The sequence below is a fragment of the Chenopodium album genome, chromosome 7 (assembly GCF_948465745.1).
Source record: "Chenopodium album chromosome 7, dcCheAlbu1.1, whole genome shotgun sequence".
NCBI lineage: Eukaryota > Viridiplantae > Streptophyta > Magnoliopsida > Caryophyllales > Amaranthaceae > Chenopodium > Chenopodium album.
In genome coordinates this window covers 37,279,990-37,297,481 of record NC_137840.1, presented here as the reverse complement: position 1 = coordinate 37,297,481, position 17,492 = coordinate 37,279,990, and the positions used below count along the sequence as shown (strand labels likewise).

Here is a 17,492-nt window from a genome sequence, read left to right as displayed (position 1 = left end):
ATTGAGAGTATTGCACTTAAAAAACCACATTAAATATGGAGCTTTGGACTGGATTTTTCAATGAGTTTATGTTTATACACCTCCTCCGTCCCGTAATATATTTCTAGTTTTCCTATTTTGGTGATCCAAAATGTTGTTCTTTTTTCTATTTTTGGATAGTATGTAAAGTCTATTATACCCTCACTTTTTTAACTTTATCTAATTTACCTTTGAATTTTGCACATGATTTGTACTTTTTTCCACCTTCTCTCTCTCTAACTTTTGTCTATAATTGTACTTTCCACTTTTATTAATGTAATTCATCCATTTTCTTTTCCTATTTCTTAAATACCGTTAAAAAAAAAAACTATATTATGAGACGGAGGAAGTAAATACTAATTTAAGAGTGTCTTATGAACCCCAAATCCCAACCCATGGGATAATAGAGAAAGAAACAAGAGAGAGAAGAGGATAAAAAAAGTAAAAGGAGTAGTCTTTCTCAACATATACACAGATCCCCATGAAAATTACAAAACATTTTGCTTCTTCTTCTTCATTTCATTCTCTTTGTTTAGTCTAAATGATTCTCATTTTGTTCTCTGTAAAACAATTAGAAAGAAAAATATATATATATATATATATATATATATATATATATATATATATATATATATATATATATTTTCTCTCCTTCATTAATTTTTTTTCACATTAGTTTATTTTTCTAGCCAATGATTGAACTTTGCCTTCTTCTGTAAGATTCTGGTATTAGTATTAGCTAAAGTAAGTGAGAGAAGAACGTGCCAAAAAAAAATAAAAAAAATAATGAAGCATACTAGTGAAAATCATAATAACAATGGGAGTAACAGTGGTAGTAGTAACAGTAGTTCTAACAACTGGTTAGGTTTTTCTTTGTCTCCTTTCATGAAAATGGAGGCTTCTAATAATAATTCTTCTGCACATGATTATCTTAATCATTACACTCATCATCATCAACACTCACAGCCGCAGTCGCAGTCGCAGCCGCAGCAGTCTTCTGCCCCTGTTGGTATGTTTTTATCTCCTCTGCCCCACCAGCAGCAACTCAGCAGTGGTCCGATTTGCTTTGATCACGGCGGAGGAGGAGATAATAGTGGATATTTTCATTCTCCTTTGACTGTTATGCCACTTAAGTCAGATGGGTCTCTTTGCATTATGGAAGCTTTCACTAGATCTCAACCACCTCAAGGTAAACTCTTATTCATTTTATTTCCCTTTTCACACTATTAAATAGAGTATATTTATTTTTGTTTTTTTCTTTGGTGTTAGTTTTATATTTAGTGCATTTAAAACAATGTACTTTATTTATCAAATGACAAAAGTGTAAATAAATATTTCCCACTTTATAATAAATTTTGTAGTTTTGATAGAGCTATAGAGGTTTCCTCTTATAAAAATCGAGTTTTGTTTTTCGGTAACACTATGAATACGAAGTATTAAAAACGGTGTGCAGTATATGTAACAAAATTACACGTCTGTTCAATGTCGTTAAATGTTTAATAATTCTACTTTTGGTTGTTAAATAATAATTAAGTGCTATGTATATTATTTTCCACGAGTATTTCAGAGCGAAAACTAGAGAATTTTCTTGGTATTAGCTTGGATAGCATCTACAGACAACAGCAGCACACCCACCAACAACAGCAACAATTAGAGTCCTACATTTCTGCATTAGCATACCAAGGATTTTCAGAGGATGACTTGCTAAAGAATTGGGAAACAACAGTAGATAATATTGATAATAGTACAAATACTCTTGCTTCTGTTGCTGCTGCACCAACTGTGGGCGGCGGCTGTGGTGATTTACAGTATCTTTCATTGTCCATGAGCCCTGGCTCGCAGTCGAGTTGCATTACAGCTCCAGCAACAACAACAGCAGCGACGACGACGGTGGCTAATGTTTCTTCTGGGAATGATTGTGTTGGTGTTGCTGCAATGGACACCAAGAAGAGAGGGTTTGGCAAAATGGGTCAATCTAAGCAGACTGTTCATAGGAAGTCAATAGACACTTTTGGCCAAAGGACCTCTCAATATAGAGGGGTTACTAAGTATGTTCATTACAATTTTTATTTATTTTAAAAAAAATAAAATTCTTTTGACGTTTATTGTACTCGTATTATTTTTATTTTATCTTATTTTCTTAATTTGTTTATGAATTCTGTATCTATTTTCTTGTAAAGGCATAGATGGACTGGTAGATTTGAAGCTCATTTATGGGACAATAGTTGCAAAAAAGAGGGGCAGACAAGAAAAGGGAGACAAGGTTAGTCAATAACATACCAAAAAAATAGCCTAATTTCTATCATTTGTTTGAAAGTGCTAGGACATAAATTTATGGGTCCATTTTTTTTTGGTCATCACTGAAATATATCTGACTAAATTGCTAATCAATTTTTTGTTTGTTTGTTTTCATCATGTCTTGCTTGGAATGCCTGTTAACCAAATGCTGCACCTCTTTCAGTTTATCTTGGTAAGCAATTTCTCAAACTATTAATTTTAGTTTAGCTGATTAATCAACTCATTTTTTCATTACAATAGTTACTCCATATTATATCGTGTGAACTTCTTTTATGGTATGACACGATTTCTAAGTTTCTTAAGCTACGAGTAACATTTACTCTCCTTATCTTATAAACATTGCCCCATTTAGCATTTTTTTGTCCCCAAAACACAACCTAAAACATAAAATGTTATTAGAGTTTTTAACGTTTGAAACATCAAAATGTTATAGTCAGTATTTAAGGGACGAGTAAATAGAGTACATGTGTATCACGGACTTGGTATTTTCGTATGGCCCACGGATTTACTCTCATTCTCCTTATATTGGGGTTGATTATCAGGAGGCTATGATATGGAAGAAAAAGCTGCTAGATCTTATGATCTTGCTGCCCTGAAATACTGGGGACTCTCAACTCACACTAATTTCCCTGTATGTTACAAAATTTGTTTATTATGTTCAATATTATCAATTTATCAAGGTTATTTTTATCTGAATCTGCAATGCATTGTCTGTTTTATTTATTTTAGATAGAAAACTACAAACAAGAAATTGAAGAAATGAAGAACATGACTCGTCAAGAATATGTTGCTAACTTAAGAAGGTAAATAAAATAAATTAAGCTATTATGTGTGTATTATCAAATTATCGTGCTCATAATTAATCTCAATCATAATTCACAGGAAAAGCAGTGGATTTTCAAGAGGAGCTTCGATGTACAGAGGAGTGACAAGGTTTCTTATTTTTCCTGATTTTTTAAACATAAATTCAGTTGCTACGTATAAATAGTGTATTCTTTTTCTTATATGATTAATTTGATAAAATAATGTTGCACTTAAATAGCTTGTATTTTTTAATGGAAAATGTTATACATAGCCCTTACATATAAGCATTAAATTTACACTTGAAAATCGTAAAAAGTTAAGAAATCATCAAAATATAAACACTAATAACACTGATTTACGTGTATTTTTGTCATGAATTCCTAATTTTATACAATTTCCAAGAGTATATTTAATGCTTATATATAGCCCTTAGGGTTACATATAACATTACCTTTTTTTAATCTTTAGTGGAAATGTTCGACACTTTTTATTTCAAAACATCACATAATTCTGAATGATCTTTTGCTATTTGAAATTGTCATAAATATGCATGGAAATATGGTTCTAACATAATAAATGTGGTATTTAAATATCTAAGTTTGAATTGCAGGCATCATCAGCATGGTAGATGGCAAGCTAGGATAGGCAGAGTAGCTGGGAACAAGGACCTCTATTTGGGGACATTTAGTGAGCCAGCTTTCCCTTAACTTATTTCACGTTTCAAATTATAATTATTTTTGGTCAAATAATAAAAAATACAAAAGAAAGAAAAAGAAAAGAAAGAATGACCAAGTCAATCTTGTAGTGGTGGTTTATGAGGCTCTTTTATACTAGTGTTTAAAGAAGCTTTTATATTGGTCTTCTATTTGATGTCAATATCTGTTCTTATGTTTCTTTTTTGTGCCACTACTAGAATTGCTTTACTAAGGCTGACCTTAGTATCCTTATTGGTATGTTACTTTGTTCTTTTCACTTTAATGTAGTAAGTTCAGGAAAAATTAGTTTAGATTCACTCTAATAAATGCTACGAGTATATAAGGTCAATTTGCAACTAATTTAAGGTCATATGAACAAATAAGTTCTAATGTGCACAAGTAACTTAGGAATATGGCTGTGACTATATTTCTCGGGTTTTAAACTTTTAATTTACATTTAAGAAAATGGTTGTATATGATGATTTATTAAGTATTTTAATTGAATGTAATGTTCTTAGGCACCCAAGAGGAAGCAGCAGAAGCTTATGATGTAGCTGCAATTAAGTTCCGAGGAACAAATGCTGTGACTAATTTTGACATAAGTAGGTACCATGTGGAAAAGATCATGTCCAGCAATACTCTTCTAGCAGGAGAGCAGGCTAGAAGGAACAAATTGGAATTGATCAAGGCTTTCGAGGAGAGCCCTAGTGCGACTGAGAACATTACTGCAGGCGATGTAACTGTAGCCAGCAATGGCAATGACTCTCCTGGAGAGTGGAAGATGGTGTCAATTGACCCTATCCCTTCATTCTCACTTGGCTTACAGGACCTTGTTGAGCTCGAAATGGCAAGTCCAAGTCAAAAGTTGGGTTCTGCAGCTCATTTCTCGAGTGCATCATCATTAGTTACAAGCTTGAACAGCTCTAGGGAAGGTAGTCCAGATGAGAAAATGTCATCAACCACCTCGAATTCGATGGTTTTCCCTTGGGTTGCATCAGCAGGGCAGTTAACACCAACTGCGGCTACAGCCATTCCTTTGGCTCATTTCCCTGTTTTTGCTGCTTGGAATGATGCTTAAGTTAACATGTTTTAGTACTTAGTAGTATTCCTGTAGAAAGTTGGAGCAGGTTATTTTGCATGAGAAAAAAGTGACAAAAGGAAAAAGATGAGAGAAAAAAGTTGTAAAATGGTGGGTTGAAGAAAAAAAAGAGGGAAAATCTTTTTTTTTTTTGTGGGGAACAAAAGAGGGTTTAGTGGAAGAAAATTAGAGAAATGGGGTGTAATTAGACTTAATTAGGGACAAAAGTGGGGTCCATTTATCTGTCTGTAAGCAAAATGCTGGAAACTTTTGTCAAACTTAATGCAAACTTTTTGGCTCCTCTTGTAAAATGAAAATCTTTTTTTGGCAAAAATGGAGGGAAAAGAAAAAGAGGAAGAAGAATTTGTAATGATTAACATTCTATGGCATGATATTGCCAATATATATAATATGGTATATTATTGGATCTACTTTAGGAAACTTTTTGAAAAAATAAATATTATGGGGTCACTAGCTTAAGTACAAAACTCCAGCTCATTTCTTATATTTGTCAATAATGCAAAGATAAAGGAAGATCACTAAACTTTGACTACATCATTTATTTCTTCTACTTCAACTGAATTATTCAATCATCTGTTTTACAGTATGATTGCAAAAATATGCTCTCTACTTTGCTTTGATTTTTTTTTTCTTTTTCTTATCTTATGCTTTCCTCAAAGGTGCAGACATTCTCTCTGATTGCTTATAAAAGAGGAAGATATCATATGAGAGATTCTCGTATGAACCCTTCTTCTTAAATCTACTTTTTAGGTTTAAATAGTCATGATTAATTAGGACTTTATCTTTAGTTTTTAGGTGTTTAATGATTATATCTAGTTAATCTCATCTACATTAAAATTGTTTACACCATTCATCCTAAACTATCGTTCACATGTACTGGTAATATTTTTAGAATTGTTTGAAAAATGCTATCATGTGCCTTTTAAAATTGAAATGCAATTCCAAAAAAAATATAGTCAGTATATATACTACCTACGTTTTTCTTTTCTTTTTTCAACTTATTGGTTATGTACATTAAACTGATGTTACAAAAAAAAAAAAAAAAAAAAAAAATAAATAAATAAATAAAAAACAAAAAAACTTTTTTTTGATGGTGTGCATTGGTCTCGTGTTAGAAGATATGAGAATCTTCCTATCACTTTGCTAAATTAGTACCCTGTGAAACAAGTTTGGGTTAATCACACTCCTAGCAAGATTACCCTTTATGTTGTAATGGGTACCAAGTTTCGTGATTAATAAAGCACTAATAATCTTTCTTACAAAAAAAAAAAAAAACAAGCACGGGTGATGAGAATTAATAGAGATTAAAGGTTAATATAAAAATAAGAGGGTGAAAATTGATTGGTAAAATGTGAATAAAAAATACATAATATTGAAATGAGACTTTTATAAAGGAACAAACATTTTGGGTGAAAAAACATTTCAATTTAGGGATGGAGGAAGTATATTCGATTATGTCACTATTTAAATCGATAATGATAATGAAGAAGAAAATAGAAATAGTATCTCTATCAGATTTCCCTTACATAAGAGATTACAACGAGTTACGCCAATACAAAAACTTGTATCAGACGTAGAGGTGTCAAAAGCACACCCGGTCCGACCAAATCTGAAAAATATCCAATTCAGATTACGACTCGTGTGGACACAATGAGTTAAATTGACCCTACATCACTGAACCCAATCTAGAAATCCAAATTGACACCTTTAAATTAAGACGGTACAATAGTAAGACTCAATCATTAATACTATTTGTCATGATATATAAATATAAACAACTTTAATTTAATTAAGTTTATATAAATAAACTTATTTATTTATTAATTAAATAAGTTTATTTAATTAAATAAGTTTATTTAATTGGGCATGGGCCGTGCCGGCGGGCCGTGTCGCCCGCCGTGCTCGTGCCGGATTTTAATTTTTTGTCCACGGCGCGGCTCACGGCCCACAAGTGGGCTGTCGTGCCGGGCCCGTGCCGCTCGCGTGTCGGCACGACCCGTGCCTACTTTATATACATATACATACAATATATATACTTCCTCCGTTTTTCTTTTATTGCACCAAAAAGACTTTGACACTATTCACTTAATCTTCTTTGACCATCTTTTGTAATTTATTCCATTAGAAAAAACATAGTCATGTGGGATCTAGTTACATTCGTCTCAAAATCTACCTTTCAAATATTAATTTTTTTTTTTATAATTTTACAAAAGTATAATTATAGATATTAATAGCCAAAGTAATGCATTGGCAAGCGTGAAACCCCTTATGGTGCAATAAAAAAAAACGGAGGAAATATATAAAATAAAAATTAGTAGTGGCCATAAACATAAGATTATATTTAAAGAAGACTTGAGCCCTGTTTAGTTTACCTTATTTTTACTTATTTCTGAAAAATAAGTTCAGGTCAGATTAGATCATCGTTTTATGTGCAGTTTTTTATCGCTAAATATTTCTAATTTCGTAATGAAAAAATTTATGAAAACTACATATTAATAAAATACACATTATTACGAATCTAACAAGATCCCACTTGATATATTTTTCTTTTATAGATTATCGTACACTTAAAGTCAAAGTTTGATCAAATAAGACAATCAAATTAGACCATACCATATCAGATCATACTTTTACCAGATCAGTTCATATAAATAAATATAAGGGGAACGAAACAGGTCTTACTCGTCGGTTAGATTGAAAATTACTTTGGACAAAAAGTTGGGAGTATATTTTAAGTGTAAGTTCATGTCATCACTATCCACTGATATAATGATGTTGAACGCAAAAGCAATTCCATGTCTTGGTGTGGAATTGTGGATAAACCATCATTGCTTCTGTTATTATTTATATAAAGCGATTTCTCTCATTAATAATCCTCTTGCTCGTGTGGTTGATTGCATATGTTGAGTTTTGACCAGATTTTAGAAATCATGAGATTTGAATTCAATTAATGGTTTAAAAGATGAAATTATAATCCAGCACCTTTGGATTTTTTTCACTTTGCGCGGGCAAGTTTATTTATTTATTTTTAAAATATAAAAAAAAAAAAAAAAGAAAAAAAAAAAAAAAAAGAAAGAATATTAGGAGACTCAATTCATGAGTGGAATATAAATACACTAGATGAAGCCCGTGCGATGCACGGTTTGTTAGTATTTTTTTTAAAAAAATATTTTTTCATATTTATGTGATTAAAGTTGTTATTATATTAGTTTTAAAATATTAGATAAAATTCATAATATCAAAAGATAATATTTTGTATTTAATTAATTTAAACTTTAAAATCTCATTCGCCAATTTTGCTTACGTGGCATTTGAATTATTTAATTGTAAAAGAAATTAATAATCTTTTATTTAATTGGCTACCATTTAAATTTATAATCTTACATGGCGCGCAAAGAAAATTAAATCTTACATGACTCTCTAAAAACTCGGGGAAAAACTCCTCTTTAAATATATATATATTAGATTGGATACAAGAATACGATATAAACCATAATTAATTCCTTGTTAAATAAAAAAGCCAGAATTATTTCAGTATATTATATATCACTAACTTAATGGTCAACATTAGCTATCCAGTGGCTTGATTTGATATTTGTAGATAAACACCGCTTTTTTTTTTTTTTTTTTTTTTTTATTTAAAAAAAGTATTTATTTTGTTTTGGACAACGGTCCAAAAAAGAGGCTAGCTCCCAACAAACTGAAGACTACAAAGCGAAAATTTAACTCTCTTAGTCAAGCTAATACAAGAGCTAAAGTGGGGTTTAGGGGTACAAACGTTGTGAACTTGTTTATAATGCAAATAAGAGGACTGAGGGGATCTATCGCCGGTCATAGGGTGTTCCAAACTTGTTCCCTTGCATTTCTTGATCCAACAAAACTAAAACCTGGAGTAACTTTTACCTTTCTTGCTCTTTGCCTTTGACCAGATTGGCCTTTCATACTTCCTCGACGTGAAGGTAGGGTGTGGAGCAAATGATTGTACCCGTTTAAGTTCAAAATTCATGGGGTCTTCCTCATTAGAACTTACGGATTCCACTTCAGCAATATATGTGGAAGTTAAATCTCTCATATGATCCTCATTCTCCTCCTCGATATTTGAACCCTCATTGCTGCAAGAAGCTAGGCCATTAGATATATGATCAACTAACTTCTCAATGGCAGCGGTGTTGGATTTGGAATTCCAACAATATGGTTGACCACGGTGGTGCCCATAGATCGCTTAGCCTTCTTCTTTTGGCCCTTCTTGACGCGACCACTCTTTTTCGGCTCTACCATCATAGTGGGCATGAACAAGGTTTCAGAAACTTTGGAGTCCTTAGGCTTGTGAGAATCAGAATGCCCATCTTGGGTGGTCTTTTCCTTCACTCGTACAGTCATCCATGAAGTAGAAGGTTTCAAGAAACTCAAGGTTTTCCTTTGACTCAGGTCCGACTAAGACACATCTGAAATCTTAAGGGACTGATTGCTTCTCAATTTATTGATGAGAATATGGATTTTCCTCGATCCCTTGTCTATAGCATGCCTAGAATCCTGGTTATTTGGGGAGCTGGTAGCCTCATCATCCCCTTTTTCCAAAGGAGTTATAGTTACCATTGGGGTAAGGTTCTCTACCATTATCTCACTAGAAACCTCCATGTTAGGTTACTCCATAACATCACTTTAAACATCACTACTAGACAACTTGTTAGATTCTAGGCTTATATTTGACTAACTGATCTTCCACTTTTTGTTGAAGATGACATGTGGCAGGTCGGAATTCTCTGTGCCTTTCTTGCCCTTAAGCTTGCTAGCTTTACTTCTTAGACCCTCCACATTCTCCATTTCACGGCAGATGTCTTGGTTGTTAGGCTCAACCTTGACTGCTTTGTCAAGGTCTTCAAAAGCCTCTTCAAGTTAGTAGAGCCTAATTTCGGCTAATGCCCTTTTGTAGAGAGCTTTATCATCAAGCATAATGACTAGCGAGCAGAGTTCCTTAGTTTGTTCGTAATCCTGAACTTTTAAGGCGCAAGCTGCGAGGTTTAAGGATATGACAAGATTCCTTAGAAAAACGCAATCATCATCATCTCTTGGCAATACAAAACACAGGAGTTTCAATCCTCTATCATACTTAGTCCCAACAAGAATGACTTCACCTTTCTTAAAGTGAACATTGCCCTCCTCTCTAAAAAAATTTAATTGTTGAGGATGTTTCGGGGTCAATTATTCTTAGCATAGTTGACAATGCTTTAATTATAGTCATCATTCAAGTGAATATGCATTAGGGCAATAAGTAATTTGTGGCACTCCATACCAAAACTTCTAAGACAAAATTAAAAAATTAATAATAACTTCACAAAAGAAGCTACATACTAATTAGTACTCTTCTTATGAAAACCAGACCAAAGAGCAACTGGCTAGCAAACTAGTGAACTAAAAACACCAAACCATAATGACCTTTTTAAAAGTTGGTGAAAACTTCCAATCAAAGACAATTTATGATTAATGCTACAAGGCTAAAGATAAAGGTCTAAGATTCGCCGGCACCCACAAGAGTTGACGAAAGGGCGACAACCTTAGAGGTGATCAGAGCACCACCACGAACAAACACGTCTGAGAACGTGTAAAGAAAAAAAAAGAAAAAGAAAAACTCGAAGCGGCGGCCACAGACGGATGCACGCAAAGGAAACCATCACATCGCGGCAAGGGTGCGATTATCAGATAGCCATAACACTTTAACCACACTTTAACGAAAATAGTGTTCATCGGCTGGGTCGGAGTCTTGACAAGGGAGGTTTGCGGGCAATCGAGGAGCAACCCAAACCATTCTACTCGCCGGTGGCCTAACAGTTTACTGTTTGAAGGGGAAAGCTAGTTTCAAATAAAAAACTAGGGGCTGGTTTAATGGTTTTCACGGTTTGGGGTTTTTAAGAAGGAAACGCGTGAGACGCGTTCCACTTTTTTAGTGGAGTATTAAGTATTAATTATGTTATTGTTCTTTACTTTTTACAAAGTTGGTACACACATACATATATATTAGAGTTTACATTCAAACATAAATTTGTTCGAAATAATGGTTTGGGAACTAGATCTATTACAATAGTCAAGGTTTGGACCACATTAGTAATTGGAATCTCTGTTCTAGCTAGTTTGGCTAGAAGATATGATGAGTGGCATTTATGCCATAATTAAGAGCTTAATTTGATTGTTTTTCCCATGCTTGTTGTTAGTTTGTACCCTATTTTCTATCTTTATCTTCCTATCTTTAACTCCTATTCTTTTGTATGTTTTATCCCTCTTTTTGTTTACTATCTACCTTGATTGGTTTCTTTTGTTCATGTTTTGTAGGAACCTTGGTGCTAGCTAAGGAGAAGATTTTGGCTCAAGATGCACTGCGTGACCCTGGACAGGACGCGTAAGTGCAGGATCGCGGGCGCACAACCCTAAAGGCGCACACAATAAATGAAGAAAAGGCACAAGATAGATTGTTTTTGCGCTACTACGCTAGCTAGGAGACGGCGTGTGCCCATATTGTGGGGGAGCACACAGGGAATGAAGAGCGAAACATATTTAAGGTAGAGAGTTTGTGCGGGAAGTTGTGTGGCTATAGGGGAGGCATACCTTTCGATTGCGGGAGCGCGCAAGAAGGTTTTGTGGGCGCGCTTTTATGGGTTTAATATTTTGTACCCAAAAACTTGCGAGCGCACTTATTGAAGAGGGCACACACTGCTGGATTTCTGTAATACCCCGTATTTTAATGTATTTTATATATTATTTATTTAATTATAAAATATATTTTGGGTCAAACTATTTTAATTATAGGATTATATAAGTAAAACAAGTTTTGGGTCAATAACTAGTTAATCCAAATATAGCCCATCTTCATAATAAACCCAATCACCATAGTTACTTATTTTGGGCCAATCATTTCTCCCTCATATCATATCTTATGTGGCCCAAATATTTCAAAGTTACCCTATTCTATAAATACCTATTGAATCCCTAAAATTTGCTAGGGGTGTCCATAATTCGGATAAAAATCGAAATCTAATCAAATCCAAACTGAATTATCAATTCGGATCGGATCCGAACTTTAAATCGAATTGGATCGGATTGAGATTTTTTGGAAATTCGAATTTTCGGGTTGGATCGGATTAACCCTAATTGCATCCAATCCAAACCGAAAATCGAATTGTAAAATTAAGCTTGTATAAATATGGATTTCTGTATATTTTGAAGTTTAGCTCAAATACTTACTACTACATAAAATAAATTAGAGAGACTTTGTATTAATTAATTAATGACTTGACGTTGAACTATTTATTTTAATCATGATTTTGAAGACTTTTATTTATAGTAAAGCTTTATTTTTATAATTGTATTAGGCGCTAAAAAATAAAGTATTAAACTTTGAATTTTCGGATCGGATCCAAATAACCGAATTTTAATTCGGATTGGATCGGATTGGATCAAGAGAGAAATTCGGATCGGATCGGATTGAAAAATTGCAAACCGAATTATATTTCGGATTGGATCGGATTTGGACTAAATCCAAACCGAAACCGAACGGACGCCCCTAAAATTTGCCACCCAAAAAGTCAAATGGTCAAAACTCACCCCTTTTCCTTTTCTTTTCCCCTTTTTTTTTTTCTCCTTGTTTTTTCTTTCTTTTTCCTCCTTCCTACGTGAACTACAATGTTCATGTGGAGTTGCTTGTTGTTGTTTAAACCATGACCCACCACCGGAGCCCACGACCCACCAGCGTCCCCACCCCGCTCAACCAGCCGACAACCCACCAGCAGTTGCGGCCCACCGTGGCTGCCCCACCCTCTCTCTCCTTTGTTTTATTTTATCCATTCTTAATGCTTGTTAAATTGTTATTTTTATTGTTTGAAATTGATTAAATTAGTATCAAAGCTATGTTTTCGATGTTTTAAACTAATATTTTCAAATTTTATAATTTTAAAACCTACGGTTTCAATTTATTTAAATTGGGATTTTAGGGTTCTTATGACTAATTAAATCAGAGCTTTTGTTCCTATTGCATTTCTATTAATTAACTGGGCATAAAAGTATACTTTGATAAAGATTTTAAGGGGGTTTTAATCTAGTAATATTGTTGGAATTTTAATTAAAGTAGTAGAATTGTGATTTTAATGAAAGGGTTTAATTAACCATTAAAGAAGTGTTTAATTAGGGATTTAAAAATAATTTTCAGATTATTTTAAGTAGTCTAAAGTGAATTTAAGTTGCTGGAAATTATGTATACAAGGAGAAATAATATAATGTTATTGTCCCTTTATGTAGGAAGCTTGGTTCGGGAATTGTTGTAGTGTTTTCGGCTACTTTAAGGGCTTATTTGAGGTACGTTCGCGTACTTGGCATATTTACGGATGATGTAGTAGCATTCTAGATTTGGTTAATTGAATTACAAGTAGTATCATGCTAAGAGTTATGTTTGGAATTGTGGATTATTAATGTTGGTGATTGAATTATAAAGCATGATTTATTTGTGATGGATTATGGATTGGAAATTATAATTTGGTATGTTTTGTATGAACCACACTTGTATTTATGGCATGTTAGAATGCATGATTAATTAAAGTAAATGTTTAATTTGGTTTGGAATATTAAAAAGGAATTTTATTATGGTTCATATAAATTTTATTGATGCTTTAAGCATGAGAAAAGAGCTATTTAAGTGTATTTGTATACGAGGAATAAATTATATTTTGGTGCCTTTGTGCACTTAAGGTGTTTTTAACACCGAAGGATAGGATTTGTGACGTTTTATGCATTTAAGGTGTCATTGGCACCGATGTAGATTTAAAAAGGGTTCAACATTAAATTTTATGTGGTTACTAATTATTCAAGAATTAAATTGGTATGTTTGATTGTTTGAATAATTATTGTTGATTAAATGATTATGGTTTGAGAGTCATCACCAAGTTTAATAATATGTAAATAACGTAAAGTGAAAGAGATTACGCACCAAAACTCTTGGAACGTATATACCTTGAGTATGAACATATGGGGGGGGGGGTTTATGTGACTTTATATTTGATCATAACTTATACTGGAGTACAGGACGCTTCGCATTCCTTTTTATTATTATTATGCGCAGGAATTCCGCCACTTACGAGTAGTTATTGATGCTAGCACGGTTAGCTCCTGTGTCAGTAACCTCAATTTATTGGGGGAGCTTAGGTGGGAAACCCGTTCGATGCGTAATCAATACTAAATAAATCATTTAGTTGTCTAGTTGAGAAGTTTTTGTTGAATGTTGTGTGCTTGTAAACAGGTGCATTGAGGTAAGTGTGTTGATAGGTGAAAACATGTTAGTGTGTTTAAATACACTTATGTACTCAGCTTTGCTGATTGTGTGTGTGTGTGTGTGTGTTTGTTGGCCCTGTCTTTACCTTGGCCCTATGATGACCTATTTTTAATGGAGAGTAGTGGAAACAAGTAGAGAATTTTTCAATTGATTGAAGCATATTCATGACGGGGCATGAGTGAAGAGCGAATCATGCTAGTTTCTATAAGTTTATGATGTGTTTAATGCTTTAATTATGTTATGATATTATTATTCATGAGACTAAAAGTTTTGAAGTTGGTTTGGTTTTAATAAGGGCCTACAATGGTTCCAAGTTGTAGGTTGATTTTATTTGACTTCGTTTGGTTGACTTTTTAAGTTGACTTGTTTTGTTTGGTTTAAAGTTTTGTCTTCCGCTGTGTGTCTTTGATATTTGCCTTAGCCGTTTACACGGTGGCGTTAATATCTTAAATTTTCCTATTTTAAGTTTTTAAAAGAGCAAAACAGGTATTTCAAAGGAAAGGAATTTCTAGGATGTTACAATTTCAGTTTTTAAAACCGCATTGTTTCAGGCGCACTTCAGCTCAAGAGGGCGCAAATATATCAATTTCTCTTCTTTTTAAACCACCCTATAAAAATCTTTTTTGGGAGAGGTAGATGAGTATTAGTTTCACTGAATTTCTTGTTTTATTAGCTTATTCTAGAGAGAGAAAAACTCTTAGCTTAGTTTTATAGAGAGATAGTGAGATTTTCACCATTGTTGATGCTTCAATCTTGAAGAGGAAGATCACCTTACTTGTAGACATTCATCTCCAATCAATGAGCATCCTCTTACTCTTTTCTCTTTACTTTTGTTGATTGTTTTTGCTTTTGTTTCATCAAATTACTTGATGATAATACTTTTGCTTGTTGATTTGATAATTCGCTTGTTAATTGCCATGATTAGTGAGTAGTTTCCTTGCTAAGGGTGTGGGGATGATGTGGTAAGTTTGATCATGTTTTAGATCTTGAATTTTGTTTAATTGTTATTAAAGTATTTGTGTGTTTGATGTACTTCAATTTGCTTGCAAAGTGCACGTTGTTTGTGAATTGAGGGCGAATTGATGCTTGATGATGCGATAACAAACCTTGCTTGATTCGTTGTTATCGATTTATATTTGATTGCACCTTCTAATATATGGTTCTAATGCGATAGCATAGAGGCTATATTAGGAGAAACCAATTGACCATGTGGCTAGATTTGACCTTACATCGATATTCAAGCATGCTTAGTTTGCAATCAAATCAATTTTATGTCTATGTTTGTTCAAATGAATCCTACATCTACTCATTCCCCTTAGTGCTTTAATTGCATTTCTTCTAGTTCATTTCGTTCTTCGTTTAGTATCTTTAGACAACTTTGTTCCTCTTCCGAGATAGTTTAATTGATGGTAATGAACGTGGTGTTTAGCTTCTCCCTAGGATCGACCCCTTGATTTACCAGTAGAATTGTGTCTAGTGCTTAGGTTTAGGTTTATAAATGAAGTGTTTGATTAATTAAAGGTGTTTTAGTTTCAACGACCTAAATAACTTTGATCAACATCCGCTGCTCCCACCATGAAATGGCTAACACACTTATTTTATGAATGCTCCTCGTTCTAGCCTCTTGGGCTATGGCCTTGCAAAGATTATATTGTTGATCTATTGATTAACAATCTTTAAATTCGTAGTTATTCTTAGATTTAGATAAGATTGTGGAGTCATTCTAGCGATTAATTTTAACATAAAGCAGGCATTTAAGGATGGCTAGCATTCTGGTGTAGACACCAAGAAAAAAAAGTGTCTATATTTATCACCCAATGATGAAACTATTGAACTTTACAATAATCTAATAAGAGGGCGAAAACAAACTCATGTTCGGATCTATACGTAATTGAAAGTATAACTTAAAAACTTAATCCTACTCTAAAGTATACGTTTGAAAGTATAGATGGAGCCAAGAATTGCAAGTGAAATCTCTATATTGAAAGTTCATTTGCACGATCAAATCCACCGTGAATGTATTAACTTAGAATAGCGTTCAAAATCTCTTAAGGTTTTGTGTTTAGATCTTACGTTCTTAATCTAATGGAGGCTTATAAATGTGTGTGTCAATGACAAGAGAGGTATTTATAACAACTACGCGTCCATTAGAAACCTAATGATATTAGGAAACACTTGCCCCTCAAGTCTAGTGCATGGCCAACTAGCATACATGCCCACACTATGGGCCTTGTTGTTGCCATTCGCGCTAAGTAGGCACAAGTTTAAGCCTCATAATTAGTAGCTTGCATACACACTCAAGCCACCTTGTTGTAATGCCTTGTGCGATTGGGTGCTGTTGCGAGTCAGCCTAAGACCTTGTAGTGAGGCTTAACTATTAGCTAGGCTTACTGCTTGCATGTGTTAGCCCTTGCCTCGGCTGGCTCCCTTGGACCCATGTGCCCGACCTTAGCACATCTAGCCTTGATTGGGCCTTATGGCCATGCGTTTTTGTGGTAGTCCATAAGCAGTGCCATGGGCCATCGTTTGAGTCATCGCCTTGCGATCTTTTGATCCATTTAACAATATGAGTTTGGACTTGTAGTGCCTAAACCTAACATCCAACGCTTTGACCTAAACTATACATTCGACGAATTTAGACCTGTAGCCCAATCTATCTATTGATTTGATTTCATGCTCAGAAGGTGACTCGATAGGTAGTAAGTTGTGAGAGTAATTATTGATTATTCACACTGATTGGAAGCAACCTCCAGTTTGTATTCCTAAATAATAGACTCCATATTTATCTAAACCATCTTTTGTAATAGTACACTTGGTCGAACACCATTATTCTTTCAGTCTCCCACTTGTTCTATCTTGAAAAGTGTGCATTGCCCATGCCAATGTCACTTTGTCTATTCTCGAACATATAGTAAGATTCTTCTTCATTCTTATTACGTTCAGAAGTATTTGTTTAAAATTTAAGTTCAATTGTCAAGTACATATAATTAAACCATAATCTATTTTAACATGACTACGTATTTTCACAATTCTCTCTCCTCAAGAGATCTTGTTGACAACAAAAACATATATCCCAAATCTAAGGTATAATGGGTAGTCATAAGGAGATGTGAAGAGATTTATTTAGAAGGGACAATTTAAATGCAAAATCGACGAATTTTATATAAATAAATCAAATTTATGAATAATTTCTTTTAATTCATGAAAAGCATAGGTTATTAATGTTGATACTTCATGATCATTAATGTAGTTTTTCTCATCAGAA

General features: G+C 33.6%; 1 protein-coding gene across 1 annotated transcript; it reads left to right on the top strand.

The window, feature by feature from the left end:
• Positions 1-656: 656 nt before the first annotated feature.
• Positions 657-5,512, top strand: LOC145641061 (AP2-like ethylene-responsive transcription factor ANT). The gene is made up of 9 exons (XM_081692250.1): positions 657-1,207; positions 1,586-2,066; positions 2,199-2,281; positions 2,480-2,488; positions 2,859-2,947; positions 3,046-3,119; positions 3,199-3,249; positions 3,731-3,807; positions 4,334-5,512. The coding sequence occupies exons 1-9, from the start codon at positions 805-807 to the stop codon at positions 4,891-4,893; spliced, it is 1,827 nt and encodes a 608-aa protein (XP_081548376.1). The 5' UTR covers positions 657-804; the 3' UTR covers positions 4,894-5,512.
• Positions 5,513-17,492: the final 11,980 nt, after the last annotated feature.